This window comes from Melanostigma gelatinosum (genome assembly GCF_949748355.1).
Source record: "Melanostigma gelatinosum genome assembly, chromosome: 23".
NCBI classification, from domain to species: domain Eukaryota; kingdom Metazoa; phylum Chordata; class Actinopteri; order Perciformes; family Zoarcidae; genus Melanostigma; species Melanostigma gelatinosum.
This window is the reverse complement of record NC_136656.1, coordinates 15,099,805-15,120,502: the sequence shown is the minus strand read 5'-3', so window position 1 is coordinate 15,120,502 and position 20,698 is coordinate 15,099,805. Positions and strand designations below refer to the sequence as shown.

General features: G+C 40.1%; 1 protein-coding gene across 1 annotated transcript; it reads left to right on the top strand.

Moving 5' to 3' along the window:
- The first annotated feature begins 15,528 nt into the window (after positions 1 to 15,528).
- Positions 15,529 to 19,890, top strand: mad2l1 (MAD2 mitotic arrest deficient-like 1 (yeast)). The gene is made up of 5 exons (XM_079295977.1): positions 15,529 to 15,669; positions 16,242 to 16,388; positions 17,481 to 17,601; positions 19,179 to 19,282; positions 19,399 to 19,890. The coding sequence occupies exons 1-5, from the start codon at positions 15,606 to 15,608 to the stop codon at positions 19,569 to 19,571; spliced, it is 609 nt and encodes a 202-aa protein (XP_079152103.1). The 5' UTR covers positions 15,529 to 15,605; the 3' UTR covers positions 19,572 to 19,890.
- The last annotated feature ends 808 nt before the right edge of the window (positions 19,891 to 20,698 follow it).

Genomic DNA, 20,698 nt, shown 5'->3' with positions numbered 1-20,698 from the left:
TCTTTGTTTTGATCCTGATCTCCCTGCTGGCAAAAAAAGATCAATAAACATAAGACAAACAGAACGGCAAAGGACCAAACAGAAGAAGGGCGCTGGGTTCATTTGGGACACCTGCTGTAGCTCCAAGTGGGTCTGAAAGTTGCAGAAAGTCCACGGAGAGCAATCTTATTGCCAGACAGGAATGGTTAGCAATTCTACAAACCCTCAGATTACATTCAATGAAGATGTTTTTGAAATGTCCATTAGTTAATTACAGGTGTTGGAGCTATTTATTTGATATTGTATTTTGTTATTTCATTTATAAGTAGTATTGTTTAATTATTGTAGATGTTTCATCTATTAAGATCATTTTTCTCTTTAATAGTAATTTGTTTAGTGATATTATTTTTTGGGTAATTACTGTGGGCACCTGTTGCTATTTAAACGAGTAGAAAGATAGGACCAGCATGCACCGGGGTGGGCGTATAGTTTTTACCAGCTGCACAGCAGCATTGCACTGCACAGGACAGGAGAGACAGCACGACAGGAGTTTGTTAGTTAGTTGTTTGCTTGTTTTATTTGCTTTATTTAATAAATACACAAAATGGAATCCTGCTTGGACATTTCACTCTCTTCTGGCTGCGTAAGAATACCGACCACGGTGCATCAGTGGCGTTTGATTATTATTTGTTTAAGTTTGATTTAGCCGACAAATGGCCACTACAACAGGGAAAGATCAGGGTTATAGTAATCAAATTAAGGTTTTTGTATAGTTAGGCTGAGGTAACTTGCTTAGTTGGTTAAAAAAAAAGATCATGGTTTTGTTCAAATTATATTGTAACAACGTAGCGTAATCCTATTACTCAACCACCAAGCTCCCCACTGACATCAGGACAGCAGAAACTCTCATCCATAGCATTCTGTAAACCCTTCTTCTCGGGCTGCACCTTGACCCATAAAATAAACAAAGTAACAATAAAATAATGTGCTCTTTATCTATCTCCTATTATTTGGAAATGTAGTAGCCGTTCAAAGGTTGGCTCTAGAAGGGAGTTTTGTCTAGCAACATTGAAAGTGTGTCTGATTTATTGCATCTCACCCCTTTATGAGGAGGCTTTTCACCCCACCTTTTGTATGTAGCCATTCATTTATGACTGGTGTACTTTTTACTTTCGATGTGTTTGGACATCCCTTTGTACAAACTTGTTTCTTTAAAACATACTGAGGCCTGAGGAGTTGTATTTTAGTTTTGTTGAGCAGGTCATTTGTCACATTTTATCAGTTTAAACCATCTAACCCTAACCTCATGTCATGAATTGTCACGCTGATTACATCAGTAGAAAAACAAGATAATTGTCACGGGGCATGATGGAGGACTCAAACGCAGACCAGGCAGAGTAGCGTGAAGCCGGTATTTATTTAACACAAAAACAGGAATAGTTACCAACACAACAGGGGGTCCAAGCACAAGACAAGAGACGAGGGGGCGGGGCAGGGCGGGGGCGGGGCAGGGCAGGGCAGGCAGACTGGGAAACCGGGAACAAGATGAGCAAAAACAGGGAGGTAGACATGAATAACTAGGAAAAGCATTTCCTGCTGAAAATGCGTTGGAATGCTGAAAACTGAAATTAATCGCAAAAACATTGCTGAAAATAGATATCCAATTCAAAAACAAATTTCAAAAAGTTGAAAGATTACAAATATGAAAAGTCATATCACACCTCTCCTGAAAGAGCTGAACATTTTGATATTTGAACAGTTTCTGTGGCTTAAAAAAATTCATCAGTGGTGATATTTGTAGGAGTATAATTGTAGTAGAAGTATTATTAGTAGAAGTATTAGTAGCATTAGAATAACTACTACTACTAGTAGTAGTAGTAGTGATATTTGTAGTGGTAGTAGAAGTTGTAGTAGAAGTATTATTAGTAGAAGTATTAGTAGCATTAGAATAACTACTAGTAGTAGTATTAGTGATATTTGTAGTAGTAGTAGAAGTTGTAGTAGAAGTATTATTAGTCGAAGTATTAGTAATTAGAAGAAGTAGTAGAAGACGTAGTATCAGTAGTCCTAGTAATAGCTGTACTATTGGTCGTAGTATTTAATATCACAGTAGTAGTAGTAGTAATGGCAGTAGAAGATGTAGCAGTAGTAGTAGTACTAGTAGCAGTCGTACTAATAGCTGTAGTAGTATTACTACTTTTAGTAGCATGAATAGCAGTAGTAGTAGCAGTTGTAGTATAAGTAATAGTAGTAGTGGTAGTAATAGCAGTAGTGGTAGTAATAATATTGATGGTAGCAGTAATAGCAGTAGCAGTAGTAGTAATAGTAGCAACAGCAAAAGTTATAGTAGTAGCAGTAGTAGTAATACTATATTAGCAGCAGCAGTATTAGTAAGAGCATTCATTTTTTTTCACAAAAAAGCCTAATTTTGAGCTTAATGTTTAAATACAGTTAATCCATGGGGCTTTTATTTTGAAAGGGTGGTGCTGGGTGGGGGAGGGAGGGGGAGAGGAGACATAATCATAATGTTTGACACACATAAACAGAGGTTATTAAATGACAGGCTTCATCACAAGCAGTTCAGTTAGAATTCACTCTCTGGGGCTTTTATTTTGAAATGGGGTGTGTGTGTGGGGGGAGGGTGGAGGAGGGGGGAAAGACCTAAAGATCCCTAAGACCTGAATGACTGTATGAGAGACACAGAGAGAGAGGAGTGTATGTGCGCGTGAGTCTGTGTGTTTATCAACATCAGTAATTGGCTCAATCGTGAACACCTGTGTTCCTGAAGCCATTTGAAAATATTCTCCATAGAGATCCCATTGCAAATTAAAAGCTTAATAATTCAAAAAGTTTAAAGGTTAGAAATATGAAAAGGCATAGCAGACCTCTGGTGAAAGAGCTGAACAGTTTCTGTAGCTTAAAATATGAAGGAGAAGAAGAGGTGCGACGGAAGATATAGAAGTTGAATAAAGATTCGAAGAACAATAGTTGGAATGCTTAACAGCATTCCAACAATGATCTGGCAGTGAGTGACAGAGACAGGGGTTTATAAAGTGGCTTGAACAGGTGAGGGGAGTTGTGCTGCTGAGGAGGGAGTGCTTGATTAGAGGCAGGTGAAGGGAGTTATGGCTGATGCTGGGGGAGTGACTGATAGGTAGTGAGGAGGGTGAAGCTACACAAAGACACAGAACACACAAGGCAAAGCCTGATCGTGACAATAATATTGACTTCTCGAGAAGGGGGGGGGGCTTCACAGTCCGAATTTGGATTTACATTACATTACAGTCATTTAGCAGACGCTTTTATCTAAAGCGACTTACAATTCAGATATCACATTTCTACACCGTAGGCACAGCTACGGGAGCAATTTTGGGGTTAAGTGTCTTGCTCAATTTACAAACTGAGTTTTTACTCGAACAGAGAGAATATTTCTGCTCTGCTTCAGAGAAATGTCTGTATGAGCAGTAAGGGGGGCTCTCTTGACTAACCTTGCAAAAATAGAAGCCTGTTGGTGTTTGCTTGTGTAAACACCGTTACCACATTCTACATTTGTATCATTCCTGTGGCCCAGCGAGAAGTTGCTAAGCTGTGCAGCTCCACTGTAATGCATGGCTGCAGATGGTACTTCATGGCTGTCATCAGATGTCACTCTTGTTGACGCCATTGAGATGTGGGAGCTTTTATTTTTTCTTTCTTTTACAGCTCCTCATTTTCCCTCCTTACTTGTCCTTTTTGGGGTTTTGCACTTGTTTTGCTGTGGATAACACAAATCTCTCTGTTTGTTCAGGTTCAACAACACAGGTGGCTGTGTTTTGTACACTGCTGACCACCACACGCTTCCTGTCACTGACCCACAGTGCCCTCTGTGGGTTAAAGGTTGCACCCCTGGACAGACGTCGATCACACAAAATCATTCTTTCTGCACTTTCTTATACAGTTCATTCCGTCCCCCTGCTGTCAGTGAGCCTAAACATAAACCTTCTCTTGGTCTCACAGCGGGGGACTAGATCCTGCTGCAGATGTAAAACTAGGGTGGAAGAAAACTAAATGTCCCTGCCACAGTTTACATCAAGACCATGTGAGATGATTTAGGACTGTATGAGAACGCTACCATACAGCTGTGCTCCAGTAGCTAAGATGCCTCTCAGTATCGTATTTCGTCGTCCAAAATGTTGAAAAAACTTCTCAGACTCAATTGCTGTTGGGACAAAACTGCCTCGCATGCACGATCTTGTTATGGTTAAAATATTTACCGGCCAAAATATAATTTGTCGACCACAAATTGCAATATAATCATTGCTCATTGCTCATAGATTAGCTTACACAGTTGCAAAACAACGGCCACCACAGGGCCAGCGAGAAGCAGTAGGCATGAAGTGAAGTGATGACCCATCTTTGCTAGTGTAGTCGTTTCACAAGTTCATTTCACTATAGTTTTACCAATATAAATTCATATATTTATGCTCTTTAAAATATTTTTCAAGTGCAGCTATAACATTTTACCCTTAACATTAAAAAATCCATAAAGACCACATATCAGTCAACAGGGTGCATTCCATTCATCTTTTAATGTAATGTAATGTGAATAATGATACAATAAATATAGGGATCACAATAAATAGAGTGAAATGATGTGATTATTTGACCAACTCACGAAGTGGATCTAGTGTCAAGTTACTCTTTAAAGATGAGTAAGCAGCATACCCACAGAGCAGCGGAGCTCTGGCTGGCCATCTCTTATTTGTTGGTGGTAGACGAGTGTTTGGTCATGGCTGGTCAATTCAATCCTGCATTTAAGAGCTACCTATTTATTAATTGATTATAATAAATACAAAAATGACTGCAGGTGTATACTCTTAACTCCATATACATAACCATATTTTACCAGGATATTTACAAATGAGAGTAAAAATCTTATTTTCAAAGGAGTTCTGGCCAAGACGGAAAAAGAAAATGAGTGAATGTGAAATGAGTGAAAAACAACACATTTCTTCAATAGTACACGATCAGATGTTCAGAGATGAAACTTCATTTCTGCTGGTCTCCCTGTTGTTTTATGGTACATTACAGATGCAGTGAAAAGTCAAACTACATTTGATTTTATTAGTACAACACTGACTGCATGTGGTACTCGTACACTTACTGAGAATGACACAGTTGACCAAAACCCTGTTTTATCAATAGAATTAAACTGTGATTCAAGCTTTCTTTATTGTCTCCACAAATATTTTTTCTGTTTTTATATTCTATTTAGAATATGCTCTCCTCTGAGTTTCAGTGCAAAATGCAACCTTTGGAACTACATTGATGTTCTGATTGATTTTACAATGTGGAGAGAAATAAACATTTTTATCAGTGTACAGTGTTTGGTCAAATAATGATATACTTCAAATCAAACCCAGACTGTATAATTCAAAAAGTAGAAGTTGTGTTTTAGATTGAGCACAGCAGTGTGTAACTGATTCAAACAGAATCAGATCTTATGTGTGTGCCATACGGTTAAAAAATGGGTTTTATATCTATGAATTATTGTATAGTTTTGAATGAAGTGTTTCATTTTGCAAAATATCTGAGGTGTTCTGTTACGTGTGTGTGTGCGTGTGCGTGTAGTTATGTGACAAATTGAACTGTAAGTAGCCATGGTCAGTGGATGAGTTCCCTGACTGCAGATGTTCACATCATTACAGATGTGTATAAGACAGCTCCCACTCAGTTCGTTCACTCATTTTCCACCAGAACACTCCTCTTTGCTCCTGTTGTGGAAGCCTGCATCACGTAATGCTAAGTGAAGTGCAATTACTCAGAGTAACTGCACCACATGACACACGGCTTGACGTTTGTTGCCAAAATTGAAATTTTTAAAATCCAAACAGATTTTGCTTTTCTAAATTTGTGCAACAATACAAATCAAAAATTGCAACAATAATATCACACTGTACTCCTGAAAACAGGTTAGAGATGTTTAAAGGGTATCGCGTATGACAACCACGCATAACTCCCAGCATCTGTAGCCAAATGCCTCATTCAGTGCTGATCAGCCTGTTGAATCTCCCCACTGGACACGAGACATCATGGTGTCCAGAGCAGTGGCTGGTTCACCCCCCCCCCCCCCCCCCCCCCCCTACTCCTGCCAGAGCTGCACAGAGACTCTGTTGTGTCGCAGCAAAGCAAGGCCAGCAGCTCCACCTCCAACAACGGAGAGACGTGAGTGGACCGAAATATGTAGAAAGCTGAGCGTTAAGTCTGCTCTTTATATTATTTAAAGACAGACTATCGCTTTTTAAAGTAGACATATTGCACTCATCCTTTTAAATTAAAAGTTAAATTCCTGAGCAATAAAACACACTTGCTGATTATATATATATATATATATATATATATATATATATATATATATATATATATATATATATATATATATAATTAACAACACTATCAAAGACTAAAAAAAAGATTCTAAAATTCTCCTCCCATTACCTGAGGCAAACTCGTTTTTTATTACAATCCCGTTAAGAGGGGGGAAAGATTTATAATACAAAACAAAGACCTGTCACATTGTCAAATTGTAAATGTGGATAGAATACAATAGGAATGGAGAACAGTGGGTTGAAGAAATCTAAATAAAAGTCAACCTCTGCATTAATGGCTTGCGTTCCAGCTGCATGAGAAGTGACTTTTCTGTGTGACATGAATAAAAGTGGGTCAGTATAGCCCTATTGGTGCAGTTGAGGGGGGGAGGGGTTAGTTATGCCTCCCCTCTTTTTAATAACGTCCCAACTAACCTCACACAAAGGAAGCCCACAGTGGTCCTGTTGAGCTATTTATAGCCACCCCAGAGCGTGCTGGTCCAGGTTGGTGTGTGAGGTGGGCTTCAGGCTGCAGTCAGTCTGTGTGTATATATAGTGTGTGTGTGTGTGTGTGTGTGTGTGTGTGTGTGTGTGTGTGTGTGTGTGTGTGTGTGTGTGTGTGTGTGTGTGTGTGTGTGTGTGTGTGTGTGTGTGTGTGTGTGTGTGTCAGCTAGGCTGCTATGACACCAATAAATGAGCAGTGTTTCTGTGCGGCACACTAACTTTCTTTCACTATACATGAACTGTGCTCAAAAGAGCTTTTTCACCGACGCACGCTGCAATGATAACATGGCTCTGTGTGCGTGTGTGTGTGCGCGCACCTCAGGGTATGATGGGTCTATAGACATTATCACTGAAAACACACAGAGAACGAGATGTGAGCAAACACACACATGGAAGCATTATTCAAAACTAGATTGAGGCCGACAGTCTGTTTGCTTCATATCCTCGACAAAGTGTTTCTGTGAGTCCCCTAATTGTTTCTGGTTTTATTTTCCATGAATAAACATCTGAAGAAGACTAAGTAATTATAGATCACTATACATAAAGATTGTGGGATAATTAATCAGTATTGAGTTATCTCAACATCACCATGTTGTTAATGTTATGGACCAATTACTATTACGGTAATTTATAACAACACATTACAGTGTACGTATCTGATCCATATAAGCTGTTTCAACAACAACAACACAACAAATGTAATAATAGTAATAATAATAATGATAATGAATAATAACTAGAAAATGCATTTCCTGCTGAAAATGCGTTGGAATGCTGAAAACTGAAATTAATGGCAAAAACATTGCTGAAAATAGATATCCAATTCAAAAACAAATTGCAAAAAGCTTAATAATTCAAAAAGTTTAAAGATTACAAATGTGAAAAGTCATATCACACCTCTCCTGAAAGAGCTGAACATTTTGATATTTGAACAGTTTCTGTGGCTTAAAAAAAGTTCATCAGTGGTGATATTTGTAGTAGTATAAGTTGTAGTAGAAGTATTAGAATAAGTACTAGTAGTAGTGATATTTGTAGGAGTAGTAGTAGTAGAAGTTGTATTATTAGTAGTACAAGTATTCGTAATTAGAAGAAGTAGTAGAAGACGTAGTATCAGTAGTCATAGTAATAGCTGTAGTATTGGTCATAGTATTTAATATCACAGTAGTAGTAGTAGTAGTAGTAGTAGTAGTAGTAGTAGTAATAATAGTAATGGCAGTAGAAGAAGTAGCAGTAGTAGTACTAGTAGCAGTCGTACTAATAGCTGTAGTAGTATTACTACTTTTAGTAGCATGAATAGCAGTAGTAGTAGTAGTAGCAGTTGTCGTATATGTAATAGTAGTAGTGGTAGTAATAATATTGATGGTAGCAGTAATAGCAGTAGTAGTAGTAATAGTAGCAACAGCAAAAGTTATAGTAGAAGTAGTAGTAGCAGTAGTAGTAATACTGTATTAGCAGCAGTAGCAGTAGTTGTCGCAGTATTCGTAAGAGCATTCATTTTTTTAACAAAAAAAGCCTAATTTTGAGCTTGTTTAAATACAGTTAATCCATGGAGCTTTTATTTTGAAAGGGTGGTGCTGGGTGGGGGGAGAGGGGGAGAGGAGACATAATCATAATGTCTGACACACATAAACAGAGGTTATTAAATGCCTGGCTTCATCACAAGCATTTCAATTAGAATTCACTCTTTGGGGCTTTTATTTTGAAATGGGGTGTGTGTGTGTGGGGGGGGGTCCTCTAAAAGTCTCTAAGACCTGATGAGAGAGAGAGAGACAGACAGGGAGAGAGAGAGAGGAAAGAATTAGTGACTGAGAGAGAAAGAGAAGAAAGAATTAGTGAGCGAGAGAGAGCGAGAGAGACTCTATCTCTGGCAAACTTTCTCATTTGGAGATTGTACTATGTTTTATCTTTTACAGCTTACATGACTATTGTCTTGCTCTGCCATGTCTTTCCTCGTCTCTCCCTCTTGTGTGTGTAAATGTCACTCGAATCAGGAAACGTATCAGAATACTCATATCTGATTGGCCGAGCTGCAACACATAACAGCTGCAACAATTATTAATAATTGAGAGGAAGGATAACTTGAGAAACAGATCCTGTAAAAATTGTGTCTGTAGTGTAAAAAATGTGGCTGAACTGGTGATCTAGAAATGGGGTACCGTGTTCTGTGGAAGATGTTTTTGAAGCAAAATTTAACATTGGTCTCTATGGAGCAGAAAGTTGGTTTTCCTCTCAATTAACGGCTTCTGTGTCAAATGTGGAAATCTGTGGGATTCCACAGTAATTTTTCTACGAAAGGACAAGATTAGCTACTTCTACATCCAGAAATTATGCGTGAAGATTGTGGACACAGTGGCAAAATACAAATGTTTTTTTCACAAGAATCTCAAGCTGCTCTTCACTCTAGCGGTGACATCACGCACTCTAAGCTGCGCAATACACACCCATTATAAAGTCAGAAAAGGGCTGAAAAATCCTAAAAGTTAAATTGCTGCAGTTCCAAAAGTTTAGAAGATATCGGAAAGCTGAATCATGTTGGCAATAGTTAAGGGGTTTCTCAACATTTGAAAGTTGAAATGGTGTCTGTAGCTGAAAGTATGAGGAAGTTGAAAGTTGAAGAAGTTTAAGAGGATTTGAAAATATTCTCCATAGAGATCCCATTGAAAATAAAAAGCTTAATAATTCAAATAGTTTAAAGGTTAGAAATATGAAAAGTCATAGCACCCCTCTGGTGAAAGAGCTGAACATTTTGATAGTTGAATGGTTTCTGTAGCTTAAAAAAAGAAGGAGAAGAAGAGGTGGGACGGAAGAAATAGAAGAAGTTGAATAAAGATTCAAAGACAACAATTTCTGAAATTGGTCCAGTTTTGACTGATAGCGCTGAAACCGGCTGCTGCGAAATGAGCTGCGAGGGCAAGTGAACACCGTCACTGTGACGTTACGAGGCTCAGGTCAGTATTAGTATAAGTGTCTGACAACATTATCTAAAAAACCTATCGGGTAGTAAAACATGTTTCTATGTTATCTGGCAATCCATATACTCTGGATTAAATAAATATAGGCGCCATCGAATTGAAATGAATCCACATTGTTGAAATCCTCTAAATCTTCAGCCTTGACAGGGACATTACTCTTTCTGTACTCCAACACAAAAACTCCACCGTTATCTCCCAGCAACTTCTCAACTTGCAATCCTTTTGGCCATTTGGTCCTTGGATGGAAGAACAGTGCACACACACTTCCATACACACATGTAGAATAAATGACAGCTGTCCGATGAATATCCAAGGTCTCAGCTTTCCGTTGCCAAAAGAGAGCAGTGTAGGCGGACAGGAAAGGAGAGGTCAAGACTCAACGTGGCTGAGGACGAATCGACCTGGAAACTTGCAGTGGAGGGATCATGTTGCAGGGGAGGGGGAGAATGGAGACAGTGTGGGTGAAGGGGCGATGGGGAATAAAGAAGTCTTGAAAATGTTGAGTAAGCTTCACCTACACTGATTATATTATTGTTGAAATATTGTTTTACATGCTTTTCCATTCCCTTTTCTCTCTCCACCTAATGCAAATACTATTTCCATTCAAGTGTGCAGGCACAAATGATGCCCAGCTGATTTTCTGTATAATAATATATATGGTTGAAAAAAATACTTGCTTAATTAGGCAAGAGTTATAGGCTGTAAATATGCACCTTTTCTATCAGCCTAAATTGGACCAAAGATTGCGTTGATTGGCCAATTGAAAGTCTGCATTATTTGCTTCACTGATCACATTCTCTTATAAGTAATATATGTAATGTAATAAGACAGAGTATGTTTTCTGTGAACTCCATCCAAGAGATTCCATTTGTGCGTGTTGTTCTTGATATCTGTTGGCATGTGATTGAGTAAGTACCTCTGCTTATGCAGAGGACGTCAGCTGAGGAGGCGGTCCTTCAATGTAGCTCTGTCCACAAATGTGCACTTGTGATCGCATCACCCAGGACACATGTTAATGCCAGGTCTGACCATTCACTGTCTGTGATCCTCCATGCTAATGGTAATGAATGATAGTAAACCACAAGTATTATCTCAAATGTAAGAACATGGGAAATGCAACAAGCTCAAACTCTAAATGGTACGTAAATTCAAAATGCAGGAAATCAAAGGAGCTCTCCCATTTGGAAGTATAGTGCCTAGCAGAGACTCAAATGTTTTAACCAGAAAATGTAGAGTGTATGAGATGGGAGATTGGGTGTTACACATACTCACTGTGTGTCCTAAAAATGGTAAATGGACTGTACTTGTAAATCTCTTTTCTAATCATCTGACCACTCAAAGCACTTTAACACTACATGTCATCATTCAGTCATTCACACCCATTCATACACTCAGGTGCCAGCTGCCCATCAGGACTACAACATTCATACACTGCAGGCACAGCTTACAGGAGCAATTTGAGGTTAAGTGTCTTGCCCAAGGACGCATGGACATGGACTAGAGGAGCTAGAAACCGTCGCTCTGATTGAAGGACGAACCTGCTCTGAGCACCTTTGTGAATACATCTATTCATGTAAAACAACTTCAATTAATGATACTTTAAAAAACAACAACAATGAATAATAATAATCAATACCAACCTTTAACAGCTTTGGTTATCAAAATGTGTCGTGTAACATCTCAATTACATGTTGATGCCTCCATGACCAAGTTAAGCAGATGAGACTGAGGACAGCTATGTAGAAGAAAAGATGTTCACTTTGTCTAATATGTAGCTTGACAGAGTTCTCCATGTGTGTCCTGGTGTTCTCATGTTTCCTTACCTCCTCATCCCTCACTCCCTACCCTGGTGTTCTCATGTTTCCTTACCTCCTCATCCCTCACTCCCTACCCTGGTCTTCTCATGTTTCCTTACCTCCTCATCCCTCACTCCTGTAACTGTCCGTGCTGGATCCGTCCCTGTTGTTTTAAAAAGCTAAATAAATGATTAGCATGACGTCATCCAGCTAGCCAAACCTGTCTGGTACAGCTAGTGAAGCTTCGCATGTACTGCTTCTCTTTCCCGCGAGTCTGCTGTCTGATTGTGAGGTCAGGCTGATCTGATATCAGCTCTTTGGCCTGAAGGATCTCCGCTAAAGTTCTCCTCTCAAACGGGTCTTGGAGGAGTAGCGCTCGCCTGTAGAGACTTCTCTGACGAGAACGGGTAGCTTGGGGCCAAAGCTGAATCTATTTGAGGGCGCTGATTGGCTAAATTGTATGTCACTCATTTATGTCTGTAATCAGCAATTGGCTAAACTGCTTCATAGACCCGCCTCTTGTGGGCCATTTCTCGATGGCCCCAGCGCTGCTGAGACATGCAGACAGGCGGCGAGGATGTGCAGGAAAAGCATATAATTTACAAATATTACTGGGTCCATTCCATATTTCAAAAACACAAATATTGACAATTTGTAAAATGTATTATTATTATAATTATTTTTTGTGGCTCAAGGAGGGGCGCTCAAGGTGGGGCCACGCCCCATGACCCTCTATTGGCCAGCTGCCACTGCCTTTAGCCAAGACTTGGGGTTGCTTTTATTGAAAGAAAGTGCATAGTGCTGCTCTAAGACTATGTCACTGTCCTTGCAGAAAGCATAAAGCCATTCCCCTCCACTTCTGGTGTGTGTGCTGTTTGTTAATGTTATAGCTTGCAGTCATTGCTGGACTCCCACAATCCTTGGAGATCACTGCATATGTGCAGGGACGGGTGATTTTATTTGGATATAGTGCAGGTGGCTTGACTGAGTAACTGTATATGCTCTCATCCCACCCACCATCAATTAGACCTTGTTTACTCTGGAGGGCTATCTGTCCATGGCTGGGGCCTGTGTGTTTAGGTCGTCTCTACTGGGGCTGTAGGCCGTCGTACAACCTCACTAGTACAAAGGAAGCAACTCTGGGTCTTTATGAGACAAACACAACCTTGGACTTTACAGGGAGAGTCTTTTTACAGGTTCAAACAACAGCATTTGTTCATCAACATGACACAGACTGGTGTAACCTTGTTCCTATAGGCTGTAGATGGGCAGAACCATGCTTAATGTCATATCTTCATGTTGTGTGTGTGTGTGTGTGTGTGTGTATGTTATGCTCAAATCTGGTTTGTGTATCTACAACAAGGCAGGAATGTGTGCATGCTCGCGTGTGAATGAGATGAAAAGTCATTTGCAGAGCTCCAGCTGTTTGACACAGAGCGCCAGGGAACATGAGGCACGGGTCCAACCAGCTCAGCGCTGCACGCCCATCACTGCAGCCAGTCAGATCCAAGTAGGACAAGCTCAGCACCTACAGGACCGGAATGTGTGGCAAACACCTCATTACACTGAATAGAGATGGAAGTGAATCTATTCAGTGCTCTCCACATGTAATTAGAAATGTGACAGATACCTTCGCAGGCTATAAGTGAGGATTGTTTTGCATGCGTTATAGTGTGAGAGTTCAGCCAAATATGCAGATGAAGCAAATGTCAGTCTGTGAAACGGCTGGACCAGCTGACAAGTCTGCACACATTTAGCAGCAAATTCTTTGTTTGTACTCCTCACTTCTAAAACCAAAGCTAATAGTATGTTAACTTTACCGTAGCCATTGATGTCCAAATTTAGTGTGTGAAATGTAAGAGTTGGACTGAAGGATTTGGCTCAGATGGGCTTCACTAATATATGAGGTGTCTGGACTTCATAAAACTTTACCGAAGGGTTTAAGGAATGGCATAGCAGCTGTAGACGCTTACAGCAGATTTTCTCAACTACTGAGCAGCGGCCCATTGGCGGTCCTCAGAGCACCACCTATTGGGCCACAGAGCTACTGCCAAATGGTTCAAATCAATTAAAAAAGATACGCTTTGGGTAATTTACAAAGCTAGTTATTAAATTAAATTTCTAAATTTGCTAATGAATTCACATAACTACTTCAAACAAAACATAATTTCCATGACCAGCCACACATCATAGAGGGAAAGGTGCTTTCCCACTGTTAGCTGATGTGTGAGACAACCCTGCGCCAGTAAAAGCTCCAAAGAGTGAGGTGAGGAAATATGACCCTGAATACATTAAATATGGATTCATAATGACAGGCAGCAATGGTGAGTGGAAGCAGACCATTTATTTTGGTCATTATCTGACAGTGGCATCACACCTATTTAGGCAACAGCCCCATGGCATGTTGGGTTTTTTCTCAATAATTTGGGAAGCTGCTCCTTGTCTATCTTTAATAATCAGAGGATGGCCTTACGTTACAGAGAACCCCTGGCTTACAGCCTTTCAATCTTCAAACAGGAGGGTGCTCCTTATTAGTAATGTAAATTAGTTAGTAATGTAATAGGGTTAGTTTGTAGAGATGCTGAAGGTACATTTTAATAATGTTGTGATAAATAAAGTTATGGTAAAATAAAATAAAAAAGACAATATTATTACTACTAGAATATGTTGGTGACAACACAAATGAACCAGGTTTTACTTGGTGTACAACTTGATTGGCTCTCTTGCATGGAGTGTGTTTTAAAGACAAATCAACTCTAATGCTTCAAATGTACAAATCAATCCTACATGTATTGGCAGTGCATTTAAACAAGTCGCTCCTCAAAGACGTTCACGGTTTTGTGCTTGGTTATAAGTGCAAAAATTTCACGGACGTATTGGTATGAAGAATTAAAAGAGAGAGCCGAGATAGAAGTCTGATCTTTACCTAGGTTCACGCCTCAGTATACCTGGTCAATCACTGCCACGTGGGCGTGTTTGTCAGATTGTCGTTTTGGGAATGTTACAAAAATTTACGGACCCCTCCCTCCGAAATCCAACATCAGAAAGGCATGGGTACCTTATTTGACGATCCGGCAAGCAGTCTGAATAAGCATTGTGACGATGATAATAATAAACTTAACTGTAACATTAGAAGAATACCATCTGCCGTTGCCTGCTGATTTGTGTTGTGTGTTCATGTCTTTCCACTTTGCACCATCCAGACAACCATTTGATTGTCTGTCCAAATAGAAACAAACGTAATGATGTTCTGTTCTTGCTTTGATTTTGCATTTATATTTTATGGATGTTAGTATCGTTAGTGTAGTGCTCATGTTATTTTACAAGGTGGTGACCATGACCAAGACCTATGTGGAGATTGATCGCATCCGGGCAGTGTGTAGCCTATGTATTGGGTGGTCAATGTGCAATATAAAGCTTAGTAAACCTGATGCTAGTGTCTTGAGCTATATCTTCCATGCAATTCACCAAAGTACATGTAGTTAAATGTTTATATTGATTCTTATTCAGCCATGTTGCCCTTGTTCTAGCTGTTAAAGCTCTCTATGTTGCTGTGTATGTACAATGCTAGCTACTAAAAAACGAAGTAAATTCTTTATATGGGAAGTGTACTCATACCTTGCTAATATAACAGATTCTGATTCATAGTGCACACTTAGACTGATAAAACCGAAATGTACACAATCAAACATGTGCACATAACATGTAGAGTACTGTTGTTTACTAAATGAATGAATGAGTGTAAGGTTAGGGGAAAGCCAGTTGTTCCCCATCTGGATGACATGTATATACCAAGCATAAGGTTGAGTTATCATGCACTGCCCTCTAGTGAAAAAACAAAGTTACCGTAATTTGACACGTCATCAACAGTGCGCCGTAGGATTTCACGCATGCGCAAGAGTATGGAGCAGACACATTTCAAACTGGACGGCGGGTAACTAAGTCTGGACAGAAAAAAACACACAACAGCAGTTCATTGTCAAGAATTTCACAAAAAGTTGAAGAAAATGACCAGCACATTGAAAGGAATTACTCTCAAGGGAAGCGCCGAGCTGGTGGCCGAGTTCTTCTGTAAGTATTTATATTTATTTTCAACTCGTTTTGAGCGCATTCCACACGCAAAGATGTACACATGAGCTAGTATGCTAACGTGACTGGGCCGGAGCTGTGTGCAGTTACTGTTTTAATTGTTGTTTAATTGTTGCCAATCGGAGCGCCATTCAAATATCGGAAAATCGTGTTTTAGCGCTAAACGTTACGCACCAGTTTACATTTGGGCACACAACCAACCAAATAATTGTGTTAAGTTAAATGTGTTTTAACTTGAGGCTAGAATGTGTACACAGTTTACAGTGACGTGTACCTCCTACCAAGTACTTTCATGGTGAAAATGTGGAGCGTAACACACGTTACGTTGACATGCAGAGCGTTCGTTCGTTAGCGGTGCTGCCGGTTACCACGACAAAGGTCCGTTAGCCCACTGCTGCTCAGGCACACTGCGCTACTTTATGCGCTTTATGTTTGTGTTGTATTAACTCATTTGATTCTGTTCAGCTGTGAGCCGCTTGCCTGTCCCACTCCCCTACAATGACAGAGTGATAGTAACGTTATGGTTTCATGTGGATTCACTCTCTGCACCACAGCTTTTGGCATCAACAGCATCCTGTACCAGCGGGGCATCTATCCTCCAGAGACTTTCACCAGAGTCACCCACTATGACATGACCCTTCAACTGACCACTGATCCCAAACTGAAGAACTACCTGACCAATGTGGTGTCTCAACTCAAAGGTAGCCTCAGAGGATTGCTTATTTATGCCTTGAGTGGCAGGATAACTTACTGTAGGTGGCATCATAAAAATAAGTAATGTTTTTATGTTCTCATGTAGTTGTTTCACGTTGACAGAGACAACAGGTAACATCATTTTGTCAGGACTGTGGTGCCATTGCCGTAATGTGCTTTATAAATTGAAGTTCTGCACTGGTGTCAAACTAAAACTAGAACCCAACCCATACCCCAAATGACTGAATCATTGTTTTATTCCATTAATTACCAAAAGTCAGCATGCCGCGCTAATGCAACCTATTGGCTGTCACTGTTCCCATCTGGCATTGTATTTCTACTTGCTAAATATGGCACAATTGGACAAACTGATTTCTAAATACATTGCAATTGAAAACTAACCAAACCTGAAACCCCTGAGCATAAAGCTGTATGCAGCTAAGCATGATGGGTTCATGTTCATTATAGGACTCTAACGAATGCAAATTTTCATCATCGATTCATCTGCCAAAATATTCATAATTTGGTCCCAAGTGTTCAAAACTCTAAATGTTAATTTCTTCATCGACTAAAACCCAAACACATTCAGTTTATTATAAGTTAAGATGAGGAAAAGCAACAGATGCTCAGTAGATTAACCTTTTATCAAAATAGTTGTCAATTCATTTTCTGTTGCTCAATGAATCAACTAATTGTTTTAGCTTTTGTTGCAATTTGAACTTTACTTTCATGTGATATGTCAAATCAGATGACCTTCAGCTCTCTTTAAGAAGTCATTATTTGTAATTAATAATATTTTGTTTTCAAGTTGTGATGAAAATGCACTTCACTTTGTTTATAGCTTCAGCATTTTGAGAATGGACGTACAGCAGGGTTAAGCCAGTGTGAGTTTAAGATAACTGTAATATTGTATTGTGCACTTTTGCATTGATAATGGACTAAATGTATTTCAAAGAAGTGGAGTCCTCAGTCCCTGAGTCATTCAAATACATGTATGTTTTTCTATCTATTTTGTATGGGCAGAAGAAGGGCCGTGATGTTTTGGATCCCTTTCCCACTGTTCAGTGTCAGGATACAGGGGTTTGTTCTCTGTGTTGCAGAGTGGCTGTTTGAGTGCACAGTGCAGAAGTTTGTGTTGGTGATCACATGTCTGGAAACCAACGAGGTGCTGGAGAGATGGCAGTTTGACATCGAGTGTGACAAATCAGCCAAGGAGATCAGGTCAGCTCCGCTACGTCTACCGGCCCTTTAAAAGTCTCACAATAGTTCATTTAGCTGCATTCTTTCAAATAGTTCAGTCGCATTTCAGACCACTTCACCCTTGAGTTTAGGTGATGAATGAAATAAAGTGTGTGTGTGTGTGTGTGTGTGTGTGTCATCATTCCAACAGTTGTCCAACACTACGAAAAACACATCAGGGAGTCACACTCTATTTTGATTCAATCCCACCATCCTGCTTTCCCAAATCACTACAGCAACAAGTGTGTATTCATCCCTCGATGAAAATAGTCCCTGATAAATGCATGCATATTTCCTCCTTGATGATAAAACCCACAGTGGCCAGCTGTTGTAGGGAAATTATTTGACCATTTCTAAAAAGGAAACTATATATTCTTGACCTTTTTTAAGGATTTACATTTTGGGCTTTGGTTAGAGTGACACGGACCAGGTGGGGAAGTCAGTGAGTACTTAGAGATGGATTGTTAGTTACACACACAAGGAACAATAGAAAATATTGTCTTATTATAAGCAACTGTTTAGAAGGCAGTTTTAAAGAGTCTACTCCAAAAAACTATATTCGGCCCGCCACGTCATGTCATGTGATAATAAAAATATCCCCATCGTCGAAATTATGAGATAGAAAGTCATAACTATGATAGAAAGTCATAATTCTGAGATACTTAAACACACAGTGATAGAAGCAGCTCTCTGGCTGGTTACTGTACATTTGACATGTAAATGTATGTGAGTACATTGAAGACTACTTTAAACGTGTCTTTAAAACGCATGAAATACTTCACGTGTTTTGCAAACGCGCCCTTGAAAGGATTTTAAGCTTTGAACAAAGTTATTGTAATAACTTGTTTGATATTTGTCTTTGCTATTTTCTTTAATAGTTTGATCTTTGATAGAGTAATGTGGGTTTCTTAACCCTAAATTAAAAGGATTTAAGTTATAATAACAGAAATGTGCTTCAATATATTTTTAGTTTTACATTTATATAACTGCATGTACAATATTTTAACACTTGAATAAACAAATGCAGAGAGTTATTTAACAATATGTTACGAGTAGTTACATTTACAACCGGCCCTTTGTGGGCGACCATGATGCTGATGTGGCCCGGAGTCAAAATGAGTTTGAGACCCCTGGTTTAGACGGAGCATCAGTTGATCAGCTATTTTCCTTCATGCTCAGCTGACAAGTAACATCCAATAACAGTCCTACCATTACGCACATGTTCATGGCCTGGCAGCTCCCACAATGCCTCACTTCAGTGTGTATGTAGAATAGAATCTATCTTGATCCCTTTAAGGGGGAAATTTGTCTCTGCATTTGACCCATCCCTGTATCTAGGGAGCAGTGGGCTGCCAATGACAGGCACCGGGGAGCCGGGGGTTCAGTGTATTGCTCAGGTACACTTCTACACGTGACACGTCCCAGTCGGGGATCGAACCGTTGACCTTCCGGTTCCCAGACGAACCTCTTAACCCAGTGCACCACGGTCGCCCCAAAAAATGTACACAGTACTTCAGATCATGCATGTACCGGTAACTCGCTTCTCACGTGTCACCCAGTGCTCCCAGAGAGAAGTCCATTAAGACCATTCAGGCTGAGATCCGCTCAGTTATCAGGCAGGTTACAGCCACAGTTACTTTCCTGCCGCTGCTGGAGACGCCGTGTGAGTAGCCGCAGCCGTTTGTACCAACAAACTCGTGTTGGTCTCCATTTCAGTTGTCACTAAGTTGTCAGTTGACTGATCCTTTGACACGCTGATCTTTGCCTTCTCTTCCCCAGGTGCATTTGACCTCCTTGTCTACACAGACAAGGAGGTGATGGTTCCTGATAAGTGGGAGGAGTCTGGTCCTCAGATGATCAACCAGTCAGAGGAGATGCGTTTACGCTCGTTCACCACCTCCATCCACAAGGTGAACAGCATAGTGGCGTACAAGAGGACGGACTCAGCGTAGACCTCTAAACCACAGTGCCCCTCCTCCTATGAGCTGTACATACCACCAACGACTGCCCTACAGAGAGCAGTATATTCTACAGTCACTGTCTGAGTATTCGCTACACAGAGAACTGCCATCTTCACTTTGTGTCACTTGTCTTTTTGAGAGGGACGTGACGGCTCGTCTACACTGATGTAAATATTTCTCATTAGCTGTGATCTGTGATCTCTTTTCTTTGGTAGTGCCTTTCCTTTCTCCCACGTTGGTTTTAGAAGCTAGTGCTGTAGATGTTCATCTTTTTTTAACATGTCATGAATAAATTGCTTTCACAAAGGTTTCTTTTTGTGGTTTTACTGCTTGTGACCAGAAGGTGGCAGTGCAACATGTTGGTGGTTTGCAGGTGATAAAGTGAGCTTAAAGGGTGAGTACACCCTCAAATTCTGCTACCTTCCTCACAGCATATCTCAAACTTGCTGCACAGGCTATGTAGTCTGTGAGCTGGAGGGGACAGGAGAGGTGTGGCAGTCACAGCTAACCAACAGCCATTGTCAGACTGTCTCTGCAGGAAAATCTGGTGGAGCTTTGACTCTAGAAGCACCTTTGTGTCCCACTGACCAAGTCCTTGTGTGGGCTGCTGTGTTGTAGCTGAAATAGCAGACGACTCTGCGGGGGAGGGTCAGTAAATAGCCATAGCCCTGCTGTTTACAATACAGCACAGTGATCAGTTTTGTTTACTGACACTGCAGACAAACAGTTCCTGTTTGTGGCTTGCTAATGCTACTAGCACTATGTGTGCCCTGCTTTTTATACTGAGCGTGGATGCTGCTACCACAGTAGCGGGTGTGGTCATCAGATGTAATAGACCTGTAGAGTCTTACTTTGTTAGTCAGGGAGAGGCCAGAGAATTCAGCTGAACCAAACTTTGAAATTCAAGTGGACACATACACATAATTATAAGCTTCTTTTTTTACGCACAGTATGAATAAAATTGGAAAAATCACCTGTTATATGCCAACAAGAATTTGTGATTTTGTATACTAGATGTATACTGTACTATAATATACTTTTCTATATTAAATGAAGAAAGCATAAGCATTCCTTTATTAGTCCACAGTGTCAAGAAGAGTTGAGCCCACAGAGCTGCC